The sequence below is a fragment of the Seriola aureovittata genome, chromosome 5 (genome assembly GCF_021018895.1).
Source record: "Seriola aureovittata isolate HTS-2021-v1 ecotype China chromosome 5, ASM2101889v1, whole genome shotgun sequence".
Taxonomy (NCBI): domain Eukaryota; kingdom Metazoa; phylum Chordata; class Actinopteri; order Carangiformes; family Carangidae; genus Seriola; species Seriola aureovittata.
This window is the reverse complement of record NC_079368.1, coordinates 354,115-377,057: the sequence shown is the minus strand read 5'-3', so window position 1 is coordinate 377,057 and position 22,943 is coordinate 354,115. Positions and strand designations below refer to the sequence as shown.

The 22,943-nt window shown below is 41.9% G+C and overlaps 1 protein-coding gene across 1 annotated transcript in view; it reads right to left on the bottom strand.

Annotated features, from left to right (window-relative positions):
• The window catches only part of golga1 (golgin A1), a 32,095-nt gene extending 11,998 nt beyond the window's left edge, over positions 1–20,097 (bottom strand). The window contains exons 1-11 of the mRNA XM_056376138.1: positions 19,899–20,097; positions 17,971–18,263; positions 14,942–15,032; positions 10,213–10,287; positions 8,949–9,046; positions 8,838–8,870; positions 5,522–5,650; positions 5,113–5,282; positions 4,763–4,874; positions 4,577–4,660; positions 539–664 (exon numbers count right to left, since the gene is read on the bottom strand). Coding sequence (XP_056232113.1) covers positions 539–664; positions 4,577–4,660; positions 4,763–4,874; positions 5,113–5,282; positions 5,522–5,650; positions 8,838–8,870; positions 8,949–9,046; positions 10,213–10,287; positions 14,942–15,032; positions 17,971–18,099 — 1,047 coding nt within the window. The 5' untranslated portion in view covers positions 18,100–18,263; positions 19,899–20,097. The remainder of the gene's footprint in view (positions 1–538; positions 665–4,576; positions 4,661–4,762; positions 4,875–5,112; positions 5,283–5,521; positions 5,651–8,837; positions 8,871–8,948; positions 9,047–10,212; positions 10,288–14,941; positions 15,033–17,970; positions 18,264–19,898) is intronic.
• Between the last annotated feature and the right edge of the window lie 2,846 nt (positions 20,098–22,943).

Sequence of the window (22,943 nt, the reverse complement as noted above, 5' to 3'; positions counted from 1 at the left end):
TTTAATGGTCCAAGGGGCTTTTTTGTAGAGCACATGGAGCTGGACTTGTGTGCCAAATTTCAAGTCAATCAGACAAATGGTCTGGGGGGCGTGGCCTTTTGAAAATTACTTTTTTTAGCTTTAATTAGTCCATACTCATTTCCAGTTATTTAGCCAAGTTTAGTGTTTCTTGCTCATTCCAGCTCATGGTAATTAGAGCCACGGCAGAAGACAAATAATAATAATAAACCTGAGCAAAAACAAAAGAGTTCTACCGCTTAGGGGTTAGAACCCTAATTATAGCTGCAAGCGGCAATTCACAGGTTCCAATGGTTTTGTGCTCAACTGAGAGAAGCAACCGAATTTTAGCTACTTACAGCTTTGCTAGACCTATTCACTATGAAGACCTGAAGATATCTACCAAGTTTTATGATGATGGGACAAATGGTTAATGAGTTATTGCCAATATTAGCAAAGCCCTGCCCTTCAAGGTTAGAACCCTAACGATGAAACATAATGGAAAAAGGTCTGAACTCCGTCCTGGTCTAGTGGTCCTCACCTCCTGGAGAAGCTCCTGCAGATGCTCGTCCTGGCTCAGGTTCCCCTGCAGTCGTCTCTCCAGGGAAGTCACTTTCTTCTGAAGGTCCACCAGCAAGCGCTCCTTGTCTTCCTTCGTCACAGCGGCCTAATGATACCAAGAGCAACACGTCCAAAAATATTCATCTTTAAAACTAGAATCTTTTCAAATATCAGTTTTGAAACCAAGATTATTTATGTTGATTTTCCAAAAGGCAAGTGGCAATTTGCGGGTTCTAACGATTTTGCGCTTCACTGAGAGACGCAGCCAAATTTTAGCGACTTAATGCTTTGGTAGACCTACTCACTATAAAGACCTGAAGAGATCTACCAAGCTTATGATGATCAGATAAATGGTTAATGAGTTATGGCCAATATTACCTAAGCCCCAACCTTCACAAAGATATTTCAGTCGATGACGACCAAGTTTTTTGACCGATCTTGCTCATTTGTAATAGAAGTCTGCCTCTCAGTCACCCAAGGGTGTATACCAAATTTGGTGTTGATAGATTAAGAATTTGAGTTCTATTCATTTTACTGTTTTTAATGTTATGCTAATTAGTTCAAAATCCAGAACGGCGGTCGCTATTATCAAAGAGGCTTTTTGTAGAGAATATTGAGCTGTAACTGAGAGGTACTATTGAAGACAATAGGCCTCTTGGTGTGGTGAGGGCAACCTTTCACATTTTTACAATTTTGTCTCTTAATTATAACGCCAAATGTGAAAGGTTCTAGCTGAATGGGATAATATTTTTTGTGAATGTGGAGTTATGATACCAATTTTCATGTGTCTGGCTCGTTCCAGCTCTCTGCAAATTGAGCAAAGGTTTAAGATGGCACGTATTGGTGAATAGGCAACAATAGGTACATATTTTTTGCATTTATGGAGGTCAGGCTCAAAATGCTTGGGTAGGCCTACCATGAAAGAGTAGAACCCTATTGTTTTTGCTCAGGTTTATCATTATTAGGGTTCTAATCCCCGAAGGGATTGAGAAATCCCAGACAAGATTGAGAAGACCCAAACAATATATATATCAATACGTGCGGCTCGATCAGGAATGGTGTGCTATGACTTTTTTAAGCAATCTGAGTAACCATGGCAATGTAAATGGCAATGAAAGGCGAAAAAATTCCCATAGAGAATGAATGGGGAGAGGTCTTCAAAACGACCAACTTTGGAGCTCTACTGCTGCGTCATGATTAGTCATGATAGTAATTATAAGGTGTATGCTCCAAAATGCCTAACTGCAATTAATTGGATGATTTCATTGCTGTTCTCACCTGGGAACTGATATATCTGGTAACCTAAAGATGTTCTTTAATTTTATCGTTTTATCATATATCATTATCACCCTATGTTTTAACCCTCTCTCCCCATTTTCAAATTTAACAGAGTAACACGTTTACTCAGAAGCATTTTAACAGACTTACTTTGTTCTTTCATCTGAGAACATTTTTACACAGTGATTTATTTCTACTGATGTGTTTTCACTAATAGTAATGACGCTGTTCACATGTTGACATGCTGACGTGCTGATGTCAGTGTGGTGTCCCATCTCCAGTCAGTTTCTGATACTAGTAGAGTTTTTTACTGCTCTGTCCGAACACATTTAATGTTGCTGTTTTTTTCGTCACAGTGTCTAACTATCTTCTGTGCATTCTAACTTTTGCTCCAAAAGTTAGTAGTTCCCTGCTCCTTTTAGCGACTTTCACTAACTCAGCAGTTGTTTACATTCTATTCAGATCTGCTAGTTACTTTAGCTTAGCAGTTAGCACTAGTTTCTCTCTCTCTCCATCTCTGTCCCTCGTTTGATGCAGTGTTGTTGCAACTTCAGTGTAGAGGATTGTGATATTTATTACATCTTCAGCGATGTCTGCTGTCTTTAGGTACAGCTCCAGTCGCTAACCGGAGCTAACTGCGCACTCTAACTGCAATCCTTGAAAATTTTCCTCAAAATAAGTGAGACAAGCTCTTTTAAATCTCATAATTTCCAACCTTCATTGACAATTTCAATATCAAAATGTGTTTTTTTTTTCCAGTATTACCCAGTTTTGGTCTCTTTCTGATATTTTTTACAGTTTTTGAGGAAGTGATGGGAGTACGCTCCACCTCTCCCATCGACTGCAAAACAAATTCAGGAGTAAGTGTTACTGGGCCGCAATGGGCAAAGCTGATTCTGATTGGCTAATTAAACTCATTAATTCTTAGCCTTTTAACTCAGGTATGAGAGCAACTCTAAGATAAATCCACATGGTGTATTTGCATGTACTTGTGTGTGCATGTTGATGTCTGGTTCTTTGCATGTGTGTTCGTGTCTCACTATAATTGTGAGGACAATTTTTTTTAAATCCATTATTGTGAGGTCATTTTGGCCTGTCCTGACAACTTCAAAAGGCTTTTTGAAGGTTAAGCTAACGCAGTTCCCAACACCACGCACACATTTATATAGAAAGACATAATAAGTGTCTCAACCTGGTAACGCAAGCTTTTTGGAGGCTCTTTGGTAGACAGCTCCACTGCCACACACAACAATACACACACGCACATTGACAGACACACAAACACCATCTTACTTTTTTGATATTCATTCAAAGTCTCAGCAAGGTAAAAAGAACTTACTGGAGGTTCTGTTGGGCAGCTCTACCGCCACACACACACACACACACACACACACACACACACACACACACACACACACACACACACACACACACACACACACACACACACACACACACACACACACTGCCCCTGCCACACCAAGAGTCCTACTGTCTTCAAATTACCTCTCAGCTACAGGTCAATATTCTCTACAAAAAGCCTCTGCGATAATAGCGACTACCAATATGCATGTTGAGCTAATTAGCATAATATTAAAAACAGTAAAATAAATAGAACTTTTCGAATTTATACTTTATTAATACCAAATTTGGTAGACCGTCTTGTGTGACCAAGAAGCACATTTCTATTACAAATGAGCATGATCGGTCGAAAAACATGGCCACCATTGACTGAAATGTCTTTGCGAAGGGGGGGTCTTAGCTAATATTGTCCATAATTTTTTAACCATTTGTCTGATCATCATAAAACTTGGTAGATATCTTCAGGTTGCTATAGCTAGTAGGTATACCAAAACATTAAGTAGCTAAAAATTCGCCTGCCTCTCTCAGTGGAGTGCAGAATGGTTAGAACCCGGAAATTGCCACTTGCGGCTATAATTATCATTAGCTGTCTTCTGCCACAGCTCAAATTAACATGAGCTGGAATGAGCGAGAAACACAAAACTTGGTCACATAACTGGAAATTTTAAAAAAAAGTAAAGAGAATAGAACTTTTCGAATTTTCATTTTATCAATACCGCATATTTCTATTACATATTTCTTTGAGCGAGATCGGTTAAAAAAACATGGCCGCCATCGACCAAAGAGTCTTTGCGAAGGGCGGGGCTTAGCTAATATTGGCCATACCTTATTAACCTATTTATACCGGATGTTGCGTAGCGCAACATTGCCCCTCCCGGCGGTTGCTGCGTAGCGCAACATTGCCCCTCCCGGCGGTTGCTGCGTAGCGCAACATTGAGTCTCCCGGCGGGTGCTGCGTAGCGCAACATTGCCCCTCCCGCCAGTTGCTGCGTAGCGCAGCATTGAGTCTCCTGCCGGCTGCTGCGTAGCGCAGCATTGTTGATTCCTCGTAATTTTCGTGATATATTTATACATATTTTACATATTTATATGCTGCATGCGTCATTAACAACAATGCTGCGCTACGCAGCAGCCGACAGGAGACTCAATGCTGCGCTACGCAGCAACCGGTATAAATGGGTTAAACATTTGTTTGATCATCATAAATCTTGGTAGATATCTACAGGTTATGGGGAGTAGGCCCGCCAAAGCATTAATTAGCTAAAATTCGGCTTCTTCTCTCAATTGATTCCCAAAATGGCTAGAACCCGCGTATTGCCGCTTGTGGTAATAATTATTATTATGATTACTTGTTCAACTTTTTTAATTATGTTCTAACCTTGTGCTGCTGCAGCTTCAGGGCATCATGTTCGGTCTGTAGATCATGGAGCGACATCTTTAAAGTTGACACCATGCTCTGAGACTGAAAAACAAAATTTCACAAACTTGTTGTATTCTTGTATTCTGTTTTTTTATGAATATTTTTAAAGTATAATTGTTTGGTGCAGCTTGTTCAACAGCCAACCTTCTGGAAGTCTTCAGAGACCTGCTGGATGACTGACTGCAGCTCCTGGCATCGTCCCTCCAGCTCACTTATCTTCTTCTCCGCCTCCTCGCTGAGCAGCAAAAGATCCTCTCTGCACAAATCAAATCACATGCACTTTGTCTCTTTTTTTTTTTTTTTTTTACAAACAGACCATACCAAATTTCCTTTTTTCTTTTTCTCTTCCATGAATTCAATTATTAATTTCTTTAAAGAGCATATCGATCTGACAATACAGAAATACTGTGAAAGGCTGTGATAAAAGGTGTCATTATACAACTCTACACTACTCATAATGATGGCATAATATCACAAACATGGAGCTGACTTACCGCTCTATTTCCAGCTCAGAGTTGAGTCTGCAGCTCTCCTCGTGCTGCTGCTCCAGAGCCTGAAGCTTCCCTCGAGCCTCGGACAGGCCTCGCTTTGCAGACTGAACCTCGGCCTCCTTCTGCTGGAGCTGCAGCTCCTGCTGGTTCAGCTGCTCCTCCTTCCTCAGCAGCTGGTCAACATGAAAGAGGAAATAACAAACCATGATCTAAAGAAAGAGCTTCTATAATAACATGACACAGCAAACACATAAAAATAGACTCTCCTGCACACTGAGGCTCACATACTGCACTGGCTTTAAATCACTTCTGTCTCTCCTAACTTGTTTCAAGGTTTCAGTTCAATCTCACACAGCATTACTGTTTTTAAGAGATGCTTCAAATCCAACCAAGGAACTCCACATGTACGCACCATGTGTTTAACCTTAGCGAGCTCCTGCTGCTGAAAGCCCTCCAGTTCATCCAGGTCATCTCTTTTCTGGAAGAGTGCTAAGCTTTGCTCCATCGTCTCCTCTAGTCGTGCTGACAGGGCAGCCTTGTCCTAAACAAACACAACAGTTACACCAATGTACAACAGCTTTGTCCAGTGGCAGGTCTGCATTTAAAATGTGGACGTTTTAACTCATAGTAGCAGGTTTTCCTATGAGTGAGTTCCAGTTTTGACACACATGATGAGTGCAGATTACGGATTCATGGTCAGTGGCGTCACATTATCCCACTGAACAACAGGTGGCTGTACACCAATATACGCAGCATTGCACTGCAAAGACAGAGAAGAAGACACTGATGTAAAGAATGATGGATTTAATATAACTTTAAAAGCTTGAGGATGAATGTAAACACAACTTTAAGTGTGTTTTCACATTTCTTTGCTTGTTCGACCAAGAAACAAAGGTTTTTTTTCTTTGTTGCTCTAATCCATTCATGTTCAGTTAGTTGGTTGTTTCCTCCACCAATCAGTCAAGTTCCAGTAAACATGGTCACAGTGTTGAATAATGGACAGAACATTATGATGTCACAATTAAATTCACCTTTGACCACTTCATTTTATCCTTATAGACATTTGAGTTAAATTGTGTCATAATTAGTGGATGAATTCTGGCCAAACACATGTTTTGTGAGGTCACAGTGATCTTGACCTTTGACCTTGAACCACCAAATTCCATCCTTGGGTCAAGGTGAATATTTGTGCCAAGAGGCATAAAGAGGCACTATCTACAGTAATTATACAGACATGTTCACTTTGTGGTGTGGTGTGTGGCTGATTCATTATGCTCATCTCATGTGATTTTTTGGGAGAGAACTACTGAAACAATCTAACACACCTCTGGTCACTTCCTGCCTGGATCAGCAGATCATTTCTCATCAGTTGTATTTAACCGCAGTTTCACTTTTGAATTTAAGTCTTTCACAACCCCCTTTGAGAATCGCCACCTTAACATGGTGGAGGGGTTTTATGTTTCCCAGTGATCCTGGGAGGTGTGTTGTCAGGGGCATTAGCCCCTGGTAGGGTCTCCCAAGGGTAAGGTTAGGGATGGATTTCGGGGTCGGGTCATGCTTACTCCCTGTTTTGTAGATTGGTCATAGGGACATGGAATGTCACCTCTCTGGTGGGGAAGGAGTCTGAGCTGGTGCAGGAGGTGGAGCAGTTCCAACCAGATATAGTTGGGGCTCACCTCCACGCATAGCAGGGGCCCTGGAGAGGGGCTGGACTCTCTCCTTTTCTGGAGTTGCCCAGGGTGACAGATGCCCGCCAGGTGTGGGGATACTCACAAACCCCCGGTGGAGCGGTGCAGTGTTGGGAGTTCTACCCAGGAACAAGAGGGTCACCTCTATGCGGCTGAGAGGAAGGCTGTGACTGTTGGTGGGTGGGATCCTGGAAAGGGTTCCACCTGAGGACTCTATAGTTCTGGTGGGGGACTTTAACGCCCATGTGGGCAACGACGGAGAAACCACGAACGCACTGGATTTTCTGCCTGCGGAGGGAGACAGCGACCTGATTTTGCAGCTCTTCAAACAGGTGAATAAGGCTGCCACCCATCTCGTATAATACAGGATCGTTTCGTATTTTAAAATAAAATGCCAATTTGTCCCATGTTACGTCCTCAAAGTGCTGTGAATAATGTAATGTCAAGTAAAACCAAAGTAGTTGCCACCTTTTTCACATAAAAGGTGGCAACTCTACAGATGAATATTATCTCTTTTACATCCAAGCACACCCAGCTTCCTGAAAAGTTTCCTTAAATTAATGTTCACATCTCATCGTGTTTTTGTGGATATGGAGTCTGAGTGGGTCATGTTAAAAGCTATTGCAGAAGCGGCAGTTAGGGAGCTGTGGCCTCAAGGTAGTCGGTGTCTGTTGAGGCAGCAACCTAAGAACCCGCTGGTGGACTCCAGTGGTAAGGGATGCCGCTGCAGATGGAGACCTTGAGGGTTTGGCTGGCCCAGGGGTGTCCAAAAGCAGCAGATAGTTAAGGGGTAGCCAAAATGGTGGCAGCCTCTGCAGTTGCAGAAGCAAAAACTCAGGTGTGGGAGGAATTCATGGAAGCTATGAATGAGGACTTTCGGTTGGCCTCAAGTTCTGGCAAATCATTCGGCAACTCAGGAAGGGGAAGTAGGGCTTTAACCAGGCTGTGTTCAGTAAGGGAGAACTGCTGACCTGGACTGTCATTAAGCAGTGGAAAGAATACTTTGAGGAGATCCTGAACCCAGCCAGCATGTCCTCTGTGGAGGAGGGAGAGTCTGAAGATTCGGGTGAAGTCTCATCAATAACCCTGGCAGAGGTCGCTTAGGAAGTTAAGAAGCTCCCCGGCAGCCCTGAGATGCTGAAGGCTCTGGACATTGGAGGGCTGTCTTGGCTGACATGACTCTTCAATGTCACCTGGAGGTTTGGGACAGTACCTGTGGAGTGGCAAACCAGGTTGGTGGTTCCCATTTATAAAAAAGGGGACCAGAGGATGTGCTCCAATTATCAGGGTATCAAACTTCTCAGCCTCCCTGGGAAAGTTAACTCCAGGGTGCTGGAAAGGAGGCTGGGACTGATCGTCAAACCTCAGATTCAGGAGGAGCAATGCACATTCCATCCTGGCTGTGGAACAGTGGACCAGCCCTTTACCCTCGCGAGAGCACTGAGGGGGGCATGGGAGTTTGACCAGCCAGTCTACATGTGTTTTGTGGACTTGGAGAAGGCTTATGACCATGTCCCCCTCCCCGTATGTATGGGGTACCGGGCCCATTGCTACAAGCTATTCAGGCCCTGTATGACCAAAGTCAGAGCCGTGTTTGCATTCTCGGCACAAAGTTAAACAGGTTTTCAGTGAATGTCGGACTCTGCCAAGGTTGTCCCTTCTCTCCAATCCTGTTTGTGATATTCATGGACAGGATCTCAGGTCGCAGGTGACTTGAGGAGTATGTCCTCTTTGGGTACCTCAGAATTGCATCTTTGCTTTTCCGACCCCAGATAAGCAGAAGATAATGGATGGATGGATGGTTTGATGGATGGATTTACTTTCACAACACCAAACACCATACCAACAGCCACGCTCCTTTTCAGGGTCTTTGTTTGGTTGTTCTTCAGCATTCACACCAGCCCAAACAAACCAAACACAATAGAATTCATTTGAACTGCAGCAAACAGCCACTTTGAGTATTGTTCTGCTTTTGCTTCCATGTTTGGAAAAAAGTCACATTTTTAAATCTTCAAATAGCATATAACTGAAAGGACTCACCTTTTCCACATCAGCCATCTTCTCCATCCATTCCTGCAGGTAAATAAGAGAAAAACATAAGTACACAAGCCACTCATCAGCACTGAGGTGTGTGGTGGACAGAGAGTTTACCTGGTCCTTCTTCTCCAGTGCTAGAGCCATCCCCTCAGCCATTTTGGCTCTGCTGGCCTGGTGTGACTCGTTCTGCTCCTGGAGTTTCTTTATGGAGGCTGTGCAAAGACAGTGAAGGAGAGAAACAGAGAGGAAACCACAGAGAAGTTTGTATGCGGCTGAAGAGAACAGCAGTATCAAACAGCACAGACGGTGGCACCGTTAGTAGCTGTGAAAAGTTAGAGTCAGATTAAGAAGTGTGTTCATCTCAGAAGCAGAGACAGGCAGAGACGAGCAATGCATGGCAAATGATAAGGACTGAAACGCCAACATCACAATGTATAAGATATTTAAGAAGAAAATCCACCCTGAAAAAAACGAGGATCAAACCTAAAGACTGTAGAAGCTGTAACGTTCATCACAACACTGAAGTATGACAACAATAACCAGCACTCACTCCTCAGAGCTCGTTACCAGGAACTAACATGTTAAAGTCAGACCTGAAAAAAGCCAACCAACAAAGATGAGAAGGGTAGCAGGGAAGCTGGACTTCATCTGATAACCTACTGATGACCCTCCATGTCCACTGGATCCAGCTGCATCACTCTATCCACTGGAGGCGTTTCAGAAACAAAACGATCATTTGGTATTTTAATCGTACTGAAAAAAGTTTGAGGCTCATTCATCTATGATACTTCGTGACTACACCACCTTATCTTGATTTTGAATGTGTGTGAGAGAGTGAATGAAAAGACAAAGGCGATAAATGAAAAGCAGCATCAAATATTAATTTCATTCCCAGTGTCAGTGAAGGTATTTATACACATTCAGATGTGCCGTGCAGAGTGATCTGATCATCTCCAGGATTCTACCTCAAGACCACAAGTTCAGTATGAACAGTTAAAATTCAGAGATAATCATCATAGGATGAAAAAATACCAGTGTATCCCAAGAATATTTAAATAATGGGTGTGTAATTCTTAAACTGAAAGCCATGGCTGTACAATCACACTATGGGACATGTGTGGAGCAGACAGAGTGAAGGCAGTGCGCACACACACCTCTGAATCAATGTGCTGAATAAATATCAGTGGAAAAGATCTGTGGGTGGATTTTCAAAGGGGAAAAGCGTCCAGAGTTCCCAAAGCAAACCTCTAAAGCCCAGCATACTAGCATCTAAAACAGAAGCTTGTCGTGATGAAGCGATAGGTGCTAAGTGATGGTTGCTACAGGTGACAGACAGATGAGAGAGGAAGCGAAGTGGGAGGCAAGTAGGGGTACGTACAATCCTGATGCTTTTCTAATGCAATTTCAAGCTTGTCCTTGGTCTTCTGCATAATTCGTAGTTGCTCAGCGTAGTCTAGTGTTGGGAAGTAGGGTGATGGGATGGGGTATAAACACACACACACAAACACACACACAAACACACACACACACACACAAGGAGGAGGAACAGGCAGATGACGGTAAAGAGAGGCAGGAGAGAGTGAACAAAAGGAGAGGGAGAAAACAAAAGGGAGAACATGATTGAGAAATAATGGAAGGTAAAACTACTAATGACTTTCTTATCTGAGAAAACCATACTGGTCAAAGGCATGTAGCCACTGTGCAACCTATAACCTTTTCTCAGGAAGTCACATAAGCCACCCAAAGGAAAGAAGAGCTCTTATACTGAGTAGAGGATTAAAATCAGCTGACAGGCTCCACACTAACTTTTTATATTGTTGAACTATTTTTTCATCACAATGATACACTTTAAGTGTAACATCTTTTTGCTGTTTCATCATATCTGAGCTACTACTAGCTACTAATTAGTGCCACGGGTGCTCAGCTCCAAGGCACTCCTCTACAGCTTTAATATTCCTCATTAGTGCCACGGGTGCTCAGCTCCGAGGCACTCCTCTCAGCTATTCTAGGGAATAAATAATAATTCTATTTATTCTAGGGAATAAATAATAAAAATACTGGGAATAAATAATGCATTAGGAATGCATTGGAATTTTTTTTAAAAACCCACAAAATTTCACCTTTTTTCTACAAAATTGCACCTTTTTTCTGAGTCACCCAGCTCTCTCATACCTGCACATAGAAATGTGATTCAAACTATAAAACGGAGGAAAACTTCTGCTCTCTCAAAAACACACTGTTTTTACATAACACGTAAACTTTTCAAACTATGAGCACTCAAAGGAGGAGTGCAAATCACATTTTCTTCAAAGTTAGAGTGACAGTTGGCTAGAGTGCATGAAGCAGTAAAAAATAACCATTATTTTTATTTTTAACTCAAGCTCAACCGTAAAAAGGAGACAAATAATTCTTTCTCAAAATGTAGACATAGTTGTTGGGATTCATAAAATGTAACTTTGACAGGCAGGGTCTGCACAAAATTTAAACGGGGGTGCCGAGTCCGGCAGCAATACCTGTCTCACTCTCATTGAAACCTAATGTAATTGTCTTTTTTTTCCAAATGAATCTCACTCTGTCTTCGCACTGAGCTTACTCACTCATTTTATGGAATATCTGAATAAAACAGAGACTGTAAAAAACTTCTTGCTTCAGTGTCTCTCACGGTGTTTTCGGTTTTTGAAAAGAAGTAACGGTTTTCTCATAATTTGCAATTATTTGAAGCCATGTAGAAGCCAAATTCTGGGCAGATTTTCACATTGCCATGGCAACGGCAGCTCCTGACCTGACCTCTGACAGCCAAGAGCTGCGTGATGTCATCGCTACAGTGACACAGAGAAGATTTTTTACCTTAACCCTAACCCTATCCCAGCAGTAGCCCCCGTGGCACTCAAAATTTCCCTGGAATTTTCTAGTTACATTTAAAATACACCACATTGTTAGAGATTAAACCAGTAGTTTCTGACTAACAGCAGTGTGTAGTAGGGGTCACATTATTTATTATTTATTTATTCAAAAATACTATATGTCAACAGTGACAATGCAACAGCTCTAAAGTGCAAGCAATTTTGAAAAACTTGTTTAATGTATTTATCTAAAAAAATTTATTGTTTAATTATAATTTGGAAAAAAAGATTTTCAGATATACAACCTCAACCAAGAAAATGCTGGGACGATGTGAAAAATGTGAATAAAAGGCACACACAGTAATTTATAAATTCCCCTTAACTTTTATTTCATGGCAGGGAGTATGAACACAAGATATGTTTTTTTTTTTTTTGTCAACATCATTTGATTTGTAAATCAACATCCATTTTTGCCATTCAGGCTTGCAACACGTTTCAAAAAATACTGGGATGGGGGCAGTTTATGGGTAGTAATGATGTATTCTTACTAAATAATGATGTGATTTGAAACAGGTGATGTCAACAGGTGATTGCAATCATGATTTGTTACAAAAGCAGCTTCCAGGAAAGGCCTGGTCCTTTTGGAGCGAAGATGGCAAGAGGATCGCCAGTTTCCCAAAAAGTGAGGGCAAAAATCGTTGAACTGCTTAAGAAAAACGTTCCTCAAAAAAAGATAGGAAGAGATTTGGGTATTTCTTCCTCTACCGTACATAACATAGTCAAAAGATTCAGGGAGTCCGGAGGAATTACCGTGCGCAAAGGCCGAGGACGCAAGCCTAAACTGAATGGCCGTGATATCTGAGCCCTCAGACAGCACTGCATTAAAAACCGTCATTCGTCAATAAGTGACGTAACTATATGCTCGGGACTACTTCAGGAAATCACTCTCAAGCACCACAGTACGTAGTTACATCAGGAAATGCCAGCTAAACCTGTACTATGTGAAAAGGAAACCCTACATAAATAGTGTTCAGAAGCGCTGTCGAGTTCTCTGGGCTCGGAGACATCAGGGATGGTCCATCGCACAGTGGAAACGCGTACTGTGGTCAGACAAATCGGTTTTTCACATCTTTTTTGGAAAAAATGGACGGCGTGTGCTGCGGACCAAAGAAGAAAAGGACCATCCGGACTGTTACCAGTTACAAGACCAAAAGCCCGGGTCTGTCATGGTATGGGGTTGTATCAGTGCGTTCGGCAAGGGTAACTTACACTTCTGCGATGGCACCATCGATGCTGAGAAGTACATAGAGATTTTGGAGGGGCAAATGCTGCCTTCAAGGCAAAACCTCTTCCAGGGATGCACATGCATTTTTCAGCAAGACAATGCCAAACCGTATACTGCAGCCATAACAAAGGCATGGCTGCGTAAGAAAAGGGTGCGGGTGCTTGACTGGCCTGCCTGCAGCCCTGATTTGTCTCCTATAGAGAATGTTTGGCGCATTTTGAAACGCCAAATGCGTCAACGAAGACCCGGAACTGTTGCGCACCTAAAACATTGTTTGCAGGAAGAATGGGACAAACTAACGCCTGAAACACTTAGTAAATTGATTAATTCAGTCCCTAAACGTGTTTTGAGTGTTGTTAAAAGACGTGGGAACAGTACAAAGTGGTAAATGTTGTACTGTCCCGGTATTTTTTGAAACGTGTTGCAAGCCTAAATGGCAAAAATGGATGTTTATTTACAAATCAAATGATGTTAACAAAAAAAAAAAAAATTACTTATCTTGTGTTCATACTCCCTGCCATGAAATAAAAGTTAAGGGAAATTTATAAATTACTGTGTGTTCTTTTTATTCACATTTTTCACATCGTCCCAGCATTTTCTTGGTTGGGGTTGTAGAATATGTGCTTTGGGCCATTTTTCTCTATTCACTATAAAAGTATGTGCAATGTAAAACAAAACTGTAAACAATACTGCAATACTATAGCAAAGTTTAAGTGTTTCCTTCTTAAAAACAGATAAGAATGGGAAATAAATAGTTAATGAAAAATTAATAAATATAGAAGATAAAAAGAAATACAGTAACATTGAAGTGCTTAAAGAACTGGTAAACTGGAGTTTAAAGTGAAATCAAGAAGGCCACAATCACTTATTTCTTCATTGTTTTTGGGTTGCAAACAAATTAATTGTGAGTATTTTTTGACTGCAGACATGGTCAGTCATTGATGACTGAGTGTCAACCGTAACTGTCGCTCCCAGTAACGTAGTTGTAGCTTTATGACTGGGGTCCAATTCATGATGAGAGGCACTACTAACTGCCACAGCTGGTGGCAGTTAGTAGGTTTATCGAGCACACCATGCAGAAACAAGCGACCAGCTCTTTCAAGCCACTGGTTCCTACACTGCCAGTGTTGCCAAGACTCGCCCCGCTCTGCTTCTGATTGGCTAGTAGAATTTGTTAGGTTCAGTGTCTAGTTAGGTTGAGAGCGAGAGCTGCGTTCCTCTCATACCATTGGTAGGTGAACTTTATTACCTCGAAAATGATAAACTGTATCCATAACAAGTGTTTGACTTTTCATTTTTTCTCTCACAGCGTTACACCGGAGATCCGGCACGGTGCTGGAATACCTTAAGCCCTGCCTTATGAATATAAAATTTCATCACTTTATTATTTTATACTGTCTAACATTTGTGTTAAATTGTATCAAAAGTAGTAAGTCACAGTAACCTCGTCCTTTGACCACCAAAATCTAGTCATTTCATCAGTGTGAGTCCAAGTGAATGTTTGTGCCAAATTTGAAGAAGTTCTCTGAAGGTGTACTCAGACATTTTGTTTGTGAGACGATGAGACGACAGACGATAATAATATTTGTTTATGAATTATAATATAATTATAACAGTTCCTACCATGACTGACCTCTGATCTGTGGTGCAGTTTATAACACTTGGAGTCTGGTCAGTTCATAGAGTTTAAAACATTTAAAAAAGGAAGAGGAAACTGCAAACACACATTCAGATTTCTCTGGTGAATTTAGATGGTATGAATGAAAAGTAATTTCTGATATATTGATACATTGATCTTTAACAAAAAGATGCTGTCTTACTGCAACTGACTTGCTCAAGACAAAGTGAAGGAAAAGCAACAGTCCAGGATCAGGACCAGTGTTTAGTCCAGTGCTGTGCCTGCTGTGTGTTTGTATGTATCCTGTGCACTCAGACACACAGAGGGGTCAGCTGCTTAAACTCAGCCTAACGTGTCCTACCTGAAAGCTTGGCCTCCAGCTTCCGGATCTGATTGTTCCTCCTGAGGAGCTGGGCGGGCAGGTCGTCCCTGGAGCTGCTGCCATCAGACGCCTGGAGACACGCACACACAGTGTTATTCTACAGTTGACACTGGGGATACTGGTCACAGACAGAAACACATCAAAGCATTTCAGTGGTAACTTGTTAAAGAAAATCCCTGGCTACTCTTCTAACCTGGTAACTGTCAAAAATCATATCAAATCCAGAACCTGAAGCTTATCCTTCACAGACAGATGCTCTGCTGTCAGACTACACTGATGTTGAATACGTCCTGTGATTTCATGTCATTGGGGTTTGGCTTATGAGCTGCAGGAATAATGAACATATAAAAAATGGATGCAGAAAGAGTTAATGTGTGAAAATGTGGATATAATACAATGCAATATAATAATATAGATAATTATAGCCGCAAGTGGCAATTCGCAGGTTCAACTGTTTTGCCCTTAACTGAGAGAAGCATAATTTTAGCTAATTAATGCTTTCAGCGGCCAGCTCCACATATCAACCTGAAGATATCTACGAAGTTTTATGATGATTGAACAAATGGTTAATAAGTTATGGCCAATATTACTAAGCCCCGCCTTCTTTAAAGATATTTTGGTAGATGGCGGCCATGTTTTTTAACTGATCTTGCTCATTTGTGATAGAAATGTGCCTCTCAATCACCAAGGGCTGTATACCAATTTTGTATTGATAAAGTAGAATTCCGAAAGGTTTATAATTAATATTGCACTTTAGATTTTATATATTATATAATACTCGGCTCCAGAACATGTATACCAATTTTGGTGAAAATCTGTTCATCAGATTTTCATGTATATATGTTTGGCATTTATGGCACCCCCTAGAGGTTAGGGTCAAAATGCTTCGGTAGGCCTCGTCACTGTATTGGCCCCCGGAGATATGGACCAAGTTTTATGATGATTGGACAAATGGTTGATGCGTTATGGCCCAATATTAGCTAAGCCCTTTGTGAAGATATTTTGGTTGGCCATGTTTTTTGACCATTCTTGCTTATTTGTAATGGAAATTTGTCTGTCAGTCCACCAAGACTGTATACCAAATTTGGTGTTGCTAAACTTAAAAGTGCTATTCATTTTACTGTTTTTCAATCCAGGCTGACTTTAATGGTCAAGGTGTGACCACAAACCACACACAAATGGTGTGAGGGGCATGGCCTTTTTGAAAATATGATTTTTGAACCTTGATTACAGCACCACCATGTGGTCGACAGCACTCATACTTCTTGGGCCAGTAGCACACATCCTTTCCAGTTATTTCATAAGTAAGTAAGTTTCGTGTTTCTCACTCATTCCATATTCCATATCTTTGGGTCAGGACAGGGAGCTGGCCTTCCAAAGCATTTAGAGCCAGAACTGTAGGGGGCACCAATAATAGTACCTCAAAATCTGGTGAACAGATTTTCACCAAAATTGGTACACGTTATGGAGATGTGCCATATTGATTGATTAAAGTGGTCGGGGCCTATTCATAATACGTGCTATCTTAAATCTTTGCTCAATTTGCAGAGAGGTGGAGGTTATAACTTGTCCTCTGAGCAGCTACAGTGACCCAGTATCAGAAAGTGACGAGACAAGGCAACTGGACCAGGGCTAGCTGGTTAGCATGCTAGCTTCAGTAGAAGAAAAGAAGGGATAATAATAGGGGCAAAATGGACATAGCTGTTGGCAAGTAAAGGAATAAAGTGTGATGCTTTCACAATGTTTCTTCTAGACTGGTATGTAAACAGCTTTTAGCGCTAACATTAGCTATGTAACAATAGCAAAACTTACATGTAGCTCCTTTAATACCAACATCTATACATTTGGCAGTGATGCTGCAGGATGAGATTGTCCCTGGGGCTCGATAACAGGGGAAAGGTGCAGTAAAAGGCTCTTATCCAGCCACAGAGGGGATTACTAATGTAGCTGGACCACGGCCATCAGCTTCAGCTGGAGCTGCCAGAGAATCTCTAACGTTCAGACAACTGGCCCAAATATCACAGATCCACCCCACAAGACTGACAAACATGGCATCTACAAGAACGTAAGGTGCTTTGCGTTCACAAATATGTTCTGAGGTCGCATCAAATACTTTATGTCTGAGAGCTCAATACATTTAAACACCTGTTACATTAAATATGGCAACATTTAACAGTCATTTATCAAATATCAGTTTCCTAAAGCCTGAGAAATGTCATCAAGGCATCTGTTAGGTATTTAATTTACTATCATATAAAACTAAGAATCACCATAAATGACAAATGATTATTGGATCAAATTTATCAAAATAGTTGCTTATTATTTTTCTGTCAATCAACTAATCCATTAATCATTTAATCACAACTTTGTGGAAGAGCAATACTAAACCACTGGACTCTCCCTTTAAAATTTATGGAAACATTATTTAATGTTCACTTAAGGTAACACAATCCTAATGGTCTGACAGCTAGCAGTGGACTGATCTTAACATAAGAGAAGAAGAGCACAGTCTAACTATTTACTCTATTATCATTTGGTACATCTATTATCACACTGGTTTAAAACTACACTTTGGTTTAGCGATGCACTACAAGGATGTTATGCAGGTTGATGATAATGATCCAGCAAGAACAAGTCAGGAACAAGTCTAACTATTACAAAATGTTAGATTAATATTCATCAGTTAAATACTGAACTGTTTTAACTAAGCTGACCAACAAATACTTGGCCACTGCTACTTCATCTCCCCTTGTGTGTGCGTTTTCTTTTGTGGAAGTATCCTGGAAAGCACTCTATAAGGAAAATTTATAATAATAATGATAATAATATTAAACACTGTCAAAGCCCTGTGGCAGAGACCAGGGGTTGTCAGTGTTTTACACTCTGCAAAAAAATCTTAAAAAGAAACACAACATCCAAAAAATGGCTGATTATAAAATATAACAAACCATCTAGAAAATCACAATAAACCAGGCTAGGTACGGTTGTTGATTTCACAGAGTACTTACAAAGTCATCCCCTGAGTCCGCCCCCACCGAGGTGATGGATTCCTTACTGATGGTGCGTGGTATACGGACACCACTCCGTGGTGCTGTTGCTGCCTCCTCTGCAATCTTCTTCTTCAACTTGGCAAACATGTCTGCCCTTTCAGTATCTCTTTTTCAGTGCAGTTTCCAGGCTGTTAAGAGTAAGTGACTTCATGTGATGTAGAGATTATGGCTCTTTGTTCCAAGAGCTGAAACACATTCTGATGCAGAACCACTCAACAGAAATTTGTACTGGAAATCTCATTCTGCTACATCTAGAAAAAGAAAGAGATACTTGTTAATGTGGCAAGATTTACAACAATGTCACATTGGTGTAATGAGCCCAACAACAATATCAAAACACACTCTTTTTGCATCCATTATTATCAGTGATGAGCAGCACTGGGGCTCCACAGGGGACTGTTCTGGCTCCGTTCCTGTTCAACCTGTATACAGCGGACTTTAAATACAACTCTGAGTCCTGCGACATCCAGAAATACTTGGATGACACAGCTATCGTGGCAGGTATCATGAACGGGCAGGAGGAGGAAACCCTAACCCAAGACCAAGGAGATGGTCATGGAGTTTCGGAGGTCCAGGCCTACCCTTCAGCCAGTCAACATTCGTGGGAAGGACATTGAGGTGGTGTACACTTATAAATACCTAGGTGTGCACCTGGACAGTAAACTGGACTGTTCCCTGAACACGGATGCCATTTACTGGAAGGGGCAGAGCCGGCTCAGGTCATTTCACATCTGCAGTGAAATGCTGCACATGTTTTATCAGTCAGTGGTGGCCAGTGTACTTTTTTTATGCAGCAGTCTGCTGGGGCAGCAGCATGTCCGACATGAACACAAAGAGACTGAACAAGCTGGTAAAAAAGGCTGGGTCTGTGCTTGGCAGGAGTATGGACTCACTCAGGACTGTTGTGGAGAGACGCATGCAATGTAAGATGGAGGCCATCTTGGACAATGCCAACCACCCTCTCCACAACATTCTGGCAGGACAGAGAAGCAGATACAGGTGCAGCAAACCTCTCATCTCAATGCACTTCAGAACAGAGAGGTTCAGGAGATCCTTTGTTCCCACTGACATAAGCCTATACAACACCTAAGCCAAAGGAAGTGGACTAAAATTATTATTGTTTATTTATTGTCAACTTTTATTATTATTATTATTATTATTATCAACAATGAGCTAACACGTGACACGTGAATTTCCCCTAGGGGATAAATAAAGTATCTATCTATCTATCTATCTATCATCATACAGCATATCAGGCAGCCTACTTTGACATATCAATGACAGCCAGATGTTTTGGTTGTGTTTGTTTTGTCTGTCTACTCTGTAGATCACTTCCAGCAATGGATCTAGCTGTTATTTGCTAGATGCTAGGTATTTAGGTATTTAACTGGAAAAACACTCAGTGTTTGTCACACTGTCTTCAGAGACAAAATACATTCAACAACTGTAGTAAAGATTGCCGATCATATTGTTACACCAGGCAGATGGAAAACTTCTGAATGCTCATTTTCAGTCCTTTAAACATTGGAGTTATTGTAGAGTTCATAACATCTGACACTGGAGTAATTATACAATTCATTCAAAATTATCGTAGATTTTAAAAAAAGATTCTTCCGACTTGGAAACTAAATGTTTTTCCATGGCTGAGCTACAGTGAGTTCCGAATGTTAACTCAGTCTTCCGGCTAACGTGTGAATAGTAAGTGAAAGTACCGGCTCCACGGTGTCTTCTCCGTGTTACCCGCATTACTAAATGTACAATTACATTGTAGGCTGACAGCTAGCCAGCTAACTCTTCTAGCCATAACAATGAGAGTTACGTTACCGCCGCTGGGTGCTGTTAGCTGTCGTTAGCTTCCTCGTTCTCTGAAGTCGTCTTTCTCTTACCATATTAGCTTTGAATAATATCCGTCGGTGTCGTTTCCGGCTGCTCAATAGCCATTCGCTCCATTTCTCTCTTCACACTCAAAAACAGCTAACCTTGTCTCTGTCGACGTTAACCCGCTGCTGTTGTCCCGTCTGACAAGCTAGCTGCTGCTAGCTGCTGAGCTACACGTAATCACCCCAACACAGATGACAGCCGACGTCACGGCTGTGCCTCTACTCATTGGCCTGAGAGTAGACTTGAACCATGAGTAGAGGTGGAGAGATACAGCTTGCGACATGTGCTGCCTATAGGCGAGAAGATGAACAGCAGCAGTAGCCTCAGGCCTACAGCTCTTTATTTGCGTGTGACTGTACATTTATCTCTTACCCAGAGTTAAAATGTGTCTTATACACAGAAGATCAGTGTTGATCTTATTAGTTTTATTAGGTTATTACGTATTATGTGCCTGCAATGCATTGAAGGCATATATTATCATTCTGCATACTTAACAAAATGTTTCTCTTTATTAGTGTGAATGCCTCAGCATCAGCTATTGTTATTCAAATCTTTCTTATAATTCTTTTTCTTCCGTGGCAGCTAACTACTCCTTCATACTTTGTGCTACAAAGATCGTTCATATATCAGAATGTTCAGTTTGTTCAGGGCTTTCCTGCTTGCATTCAATTTTTTTCTACTGTTTAAAAGTGGGCGACTGGTTCTGCTTGTGAACAATAGATGGTGCAACCCCGGTCACATCACAGTGAAGGAGAAGATCTGCTGTTGGCATATAGAACTGTTGGCAGTTGGTCTTAGACCATACTATGTACAGAGGGAGTTCTCACACATTGTCGCCATTGTTGTTTACATTCAACCACGAGCAGAGCCTGCAGTCGCGTGTGACATCATTCACAAGACTGTTGTGAGAGTACAGACCCAGCACCCTGATGCATTCATTGCAATATTGGGGGATTTTAACAATGTCATTCTCACCTCTCACCTAACTGGTTTCACTTAGTATGTTGACTGTCCCACAAGGGAAAATAAGAAACTGGATCTGTTGTATGCAAATGTTAAGGAGGCCTACACTGCTTCAGCTCTACCACCACTTGGCAAATCAGATCATAATCTGGCCTTCCTAAAAGCCCTGTGTACTGAGGCAGACTGGAACCACCTGCTCATTCAGGAACTGGACCCCGGAGGCCAGTGAGTGTCTAAAACACTGTTTTGAGTGCACAGATTTTGGAATGTCCTGTCGGAGTCACAGGAAAATGATAAAAGCAAGGACTCTGACCTTGATAGAATGGTTGAATGTACCACGGACTACATTAACTTCTGTAATACCAGCAAGAACTGTACACTGCTTTCCAACAACAAACCCTGGATCACCAGTAACATCAAGACTCTCCTCAACCAGAAAAAGGAGGCCTTCAGGGATGGAGACAGGGAGAAGCTCAGGTTTGTGCAGGTTTGTGTGTCTCAGGGACAGTGATGAGCAGCACTGGGGCTCCACAGGGGACTGTTCTGGCTCTGTTCCTGTTCACCCTGTATACAGGCGGACTTTAAATACAATTCTGAGTCCTGCCACATCCAGAAACACTCGGATGACACAGCTATTGTGGTGTGTATCAGGAACAGGAAGGAGGAAGAGTACAGGGATCTGACGATGGCCTTCAGTGAATGAAGCGACAAGAACTGCCTCCTTCTGAACACATCCAAGACTAAGGAGATGGTCATGGAGTTTCGGAGGTCTAGGCCCACCCTTCAGCCAGTCAACATTCGAGAGAGGGACATTGAGGTGGTGCACACTTATAAATACCTAGGTGTGCACCTGGACAGTAAACTGGACTGGTCCCTGAACACGGATGCCATCTACCGGAACGGGCAGAGCCGGCTCCCTTCCTCAGGAGGCTCAGGTTATTTGATATCTGCAGTGAAATGCTGCAGATGTTTTATCAGTCAGTGGTGGCCAGTGTACTTTTCTTATGCTGCAGTCTGCTGGGGCAGCAGCATGTCCGACATGAACATAAGGAGACTGGACAAGCTGGTCAAAAAGTCTGGGTCTGTGCTTGGCAGGAGTCTGGACTCACTCAGGACTGTTGTGGAGAGACGCATGCAATGTAAAATGGAATGAATTTCCCAGTTGTGGGATTAATAAAGTTAATCTAATCTAATCTAATCTAAGACATCTTGGACAATACCAACCTTCCTCTCCACAACATTCTGGCACGACAGAAAAGCAGCTAAAGGTGCGGCAAACGTCTCATCTCACCGCACTGCAGAAAAGAGAGGTTCAGGAGATCCTTTGTTCCCACTGCCATCAGGCTGTAGAACACCTCAGCCAAAGGAAGTGGACTAATCTAATTATCATTGTTTATTTATAAGCAACTGTTATTATTATTATTATTATTATTATTATTAATAATAATAATAATATCAACAATGAGATAATAGCTATCTGTGGAAAAACGGTAACTCCTATCAGGAGCATGAGCGGCCCATGATCGGCACAAGACAGTGGAGTAAAGTCCTGTCTGGCTGTGTGGCTTCCGCTCTCCTTTTGTTATTCTCACAGAGTTAGCTGTTCCCTGAAGCCCTAGAACTCTGCTGTGGCTCCTGTTGCTTGGAAAATCAGTTGGCGGACCTTGTGTTGTAGCTGCTGATTCTGAAGAGAACTTGGTTCACTCCCTGTAAATCCTAAGCAGGTTGCTGCTGTTGAGAAGAAGAGTGTTGCAGTCCGCTGTGAGAAGGCCTGCAAGAGAGCTGTTGTCTCAGGTACCTGGGCGGCATTGTTGCACCTTGAAGAGGGGAGAGGAGCTGCTGCTCCTGAGAAAGCCAAGAAGAGAAAGAACAAAGGAGATCTGGTTTTGTTTGGAGACACACTGACACACACCGACCAACACTGACTGGTCAGTGAGGTCCCTGGGGAGGGTCGTCCCCAGGTGGGAACAGTGAGGAACTGTGGGGAAGTGAGTTCTATTGTCAGAATGAAGAGCATGTGGTCTCCACCACTTGAGTCCCAACAATTGCTAGAGTGGGAGAAGCTCTAGAAGTCTAGTAGGAAAAAA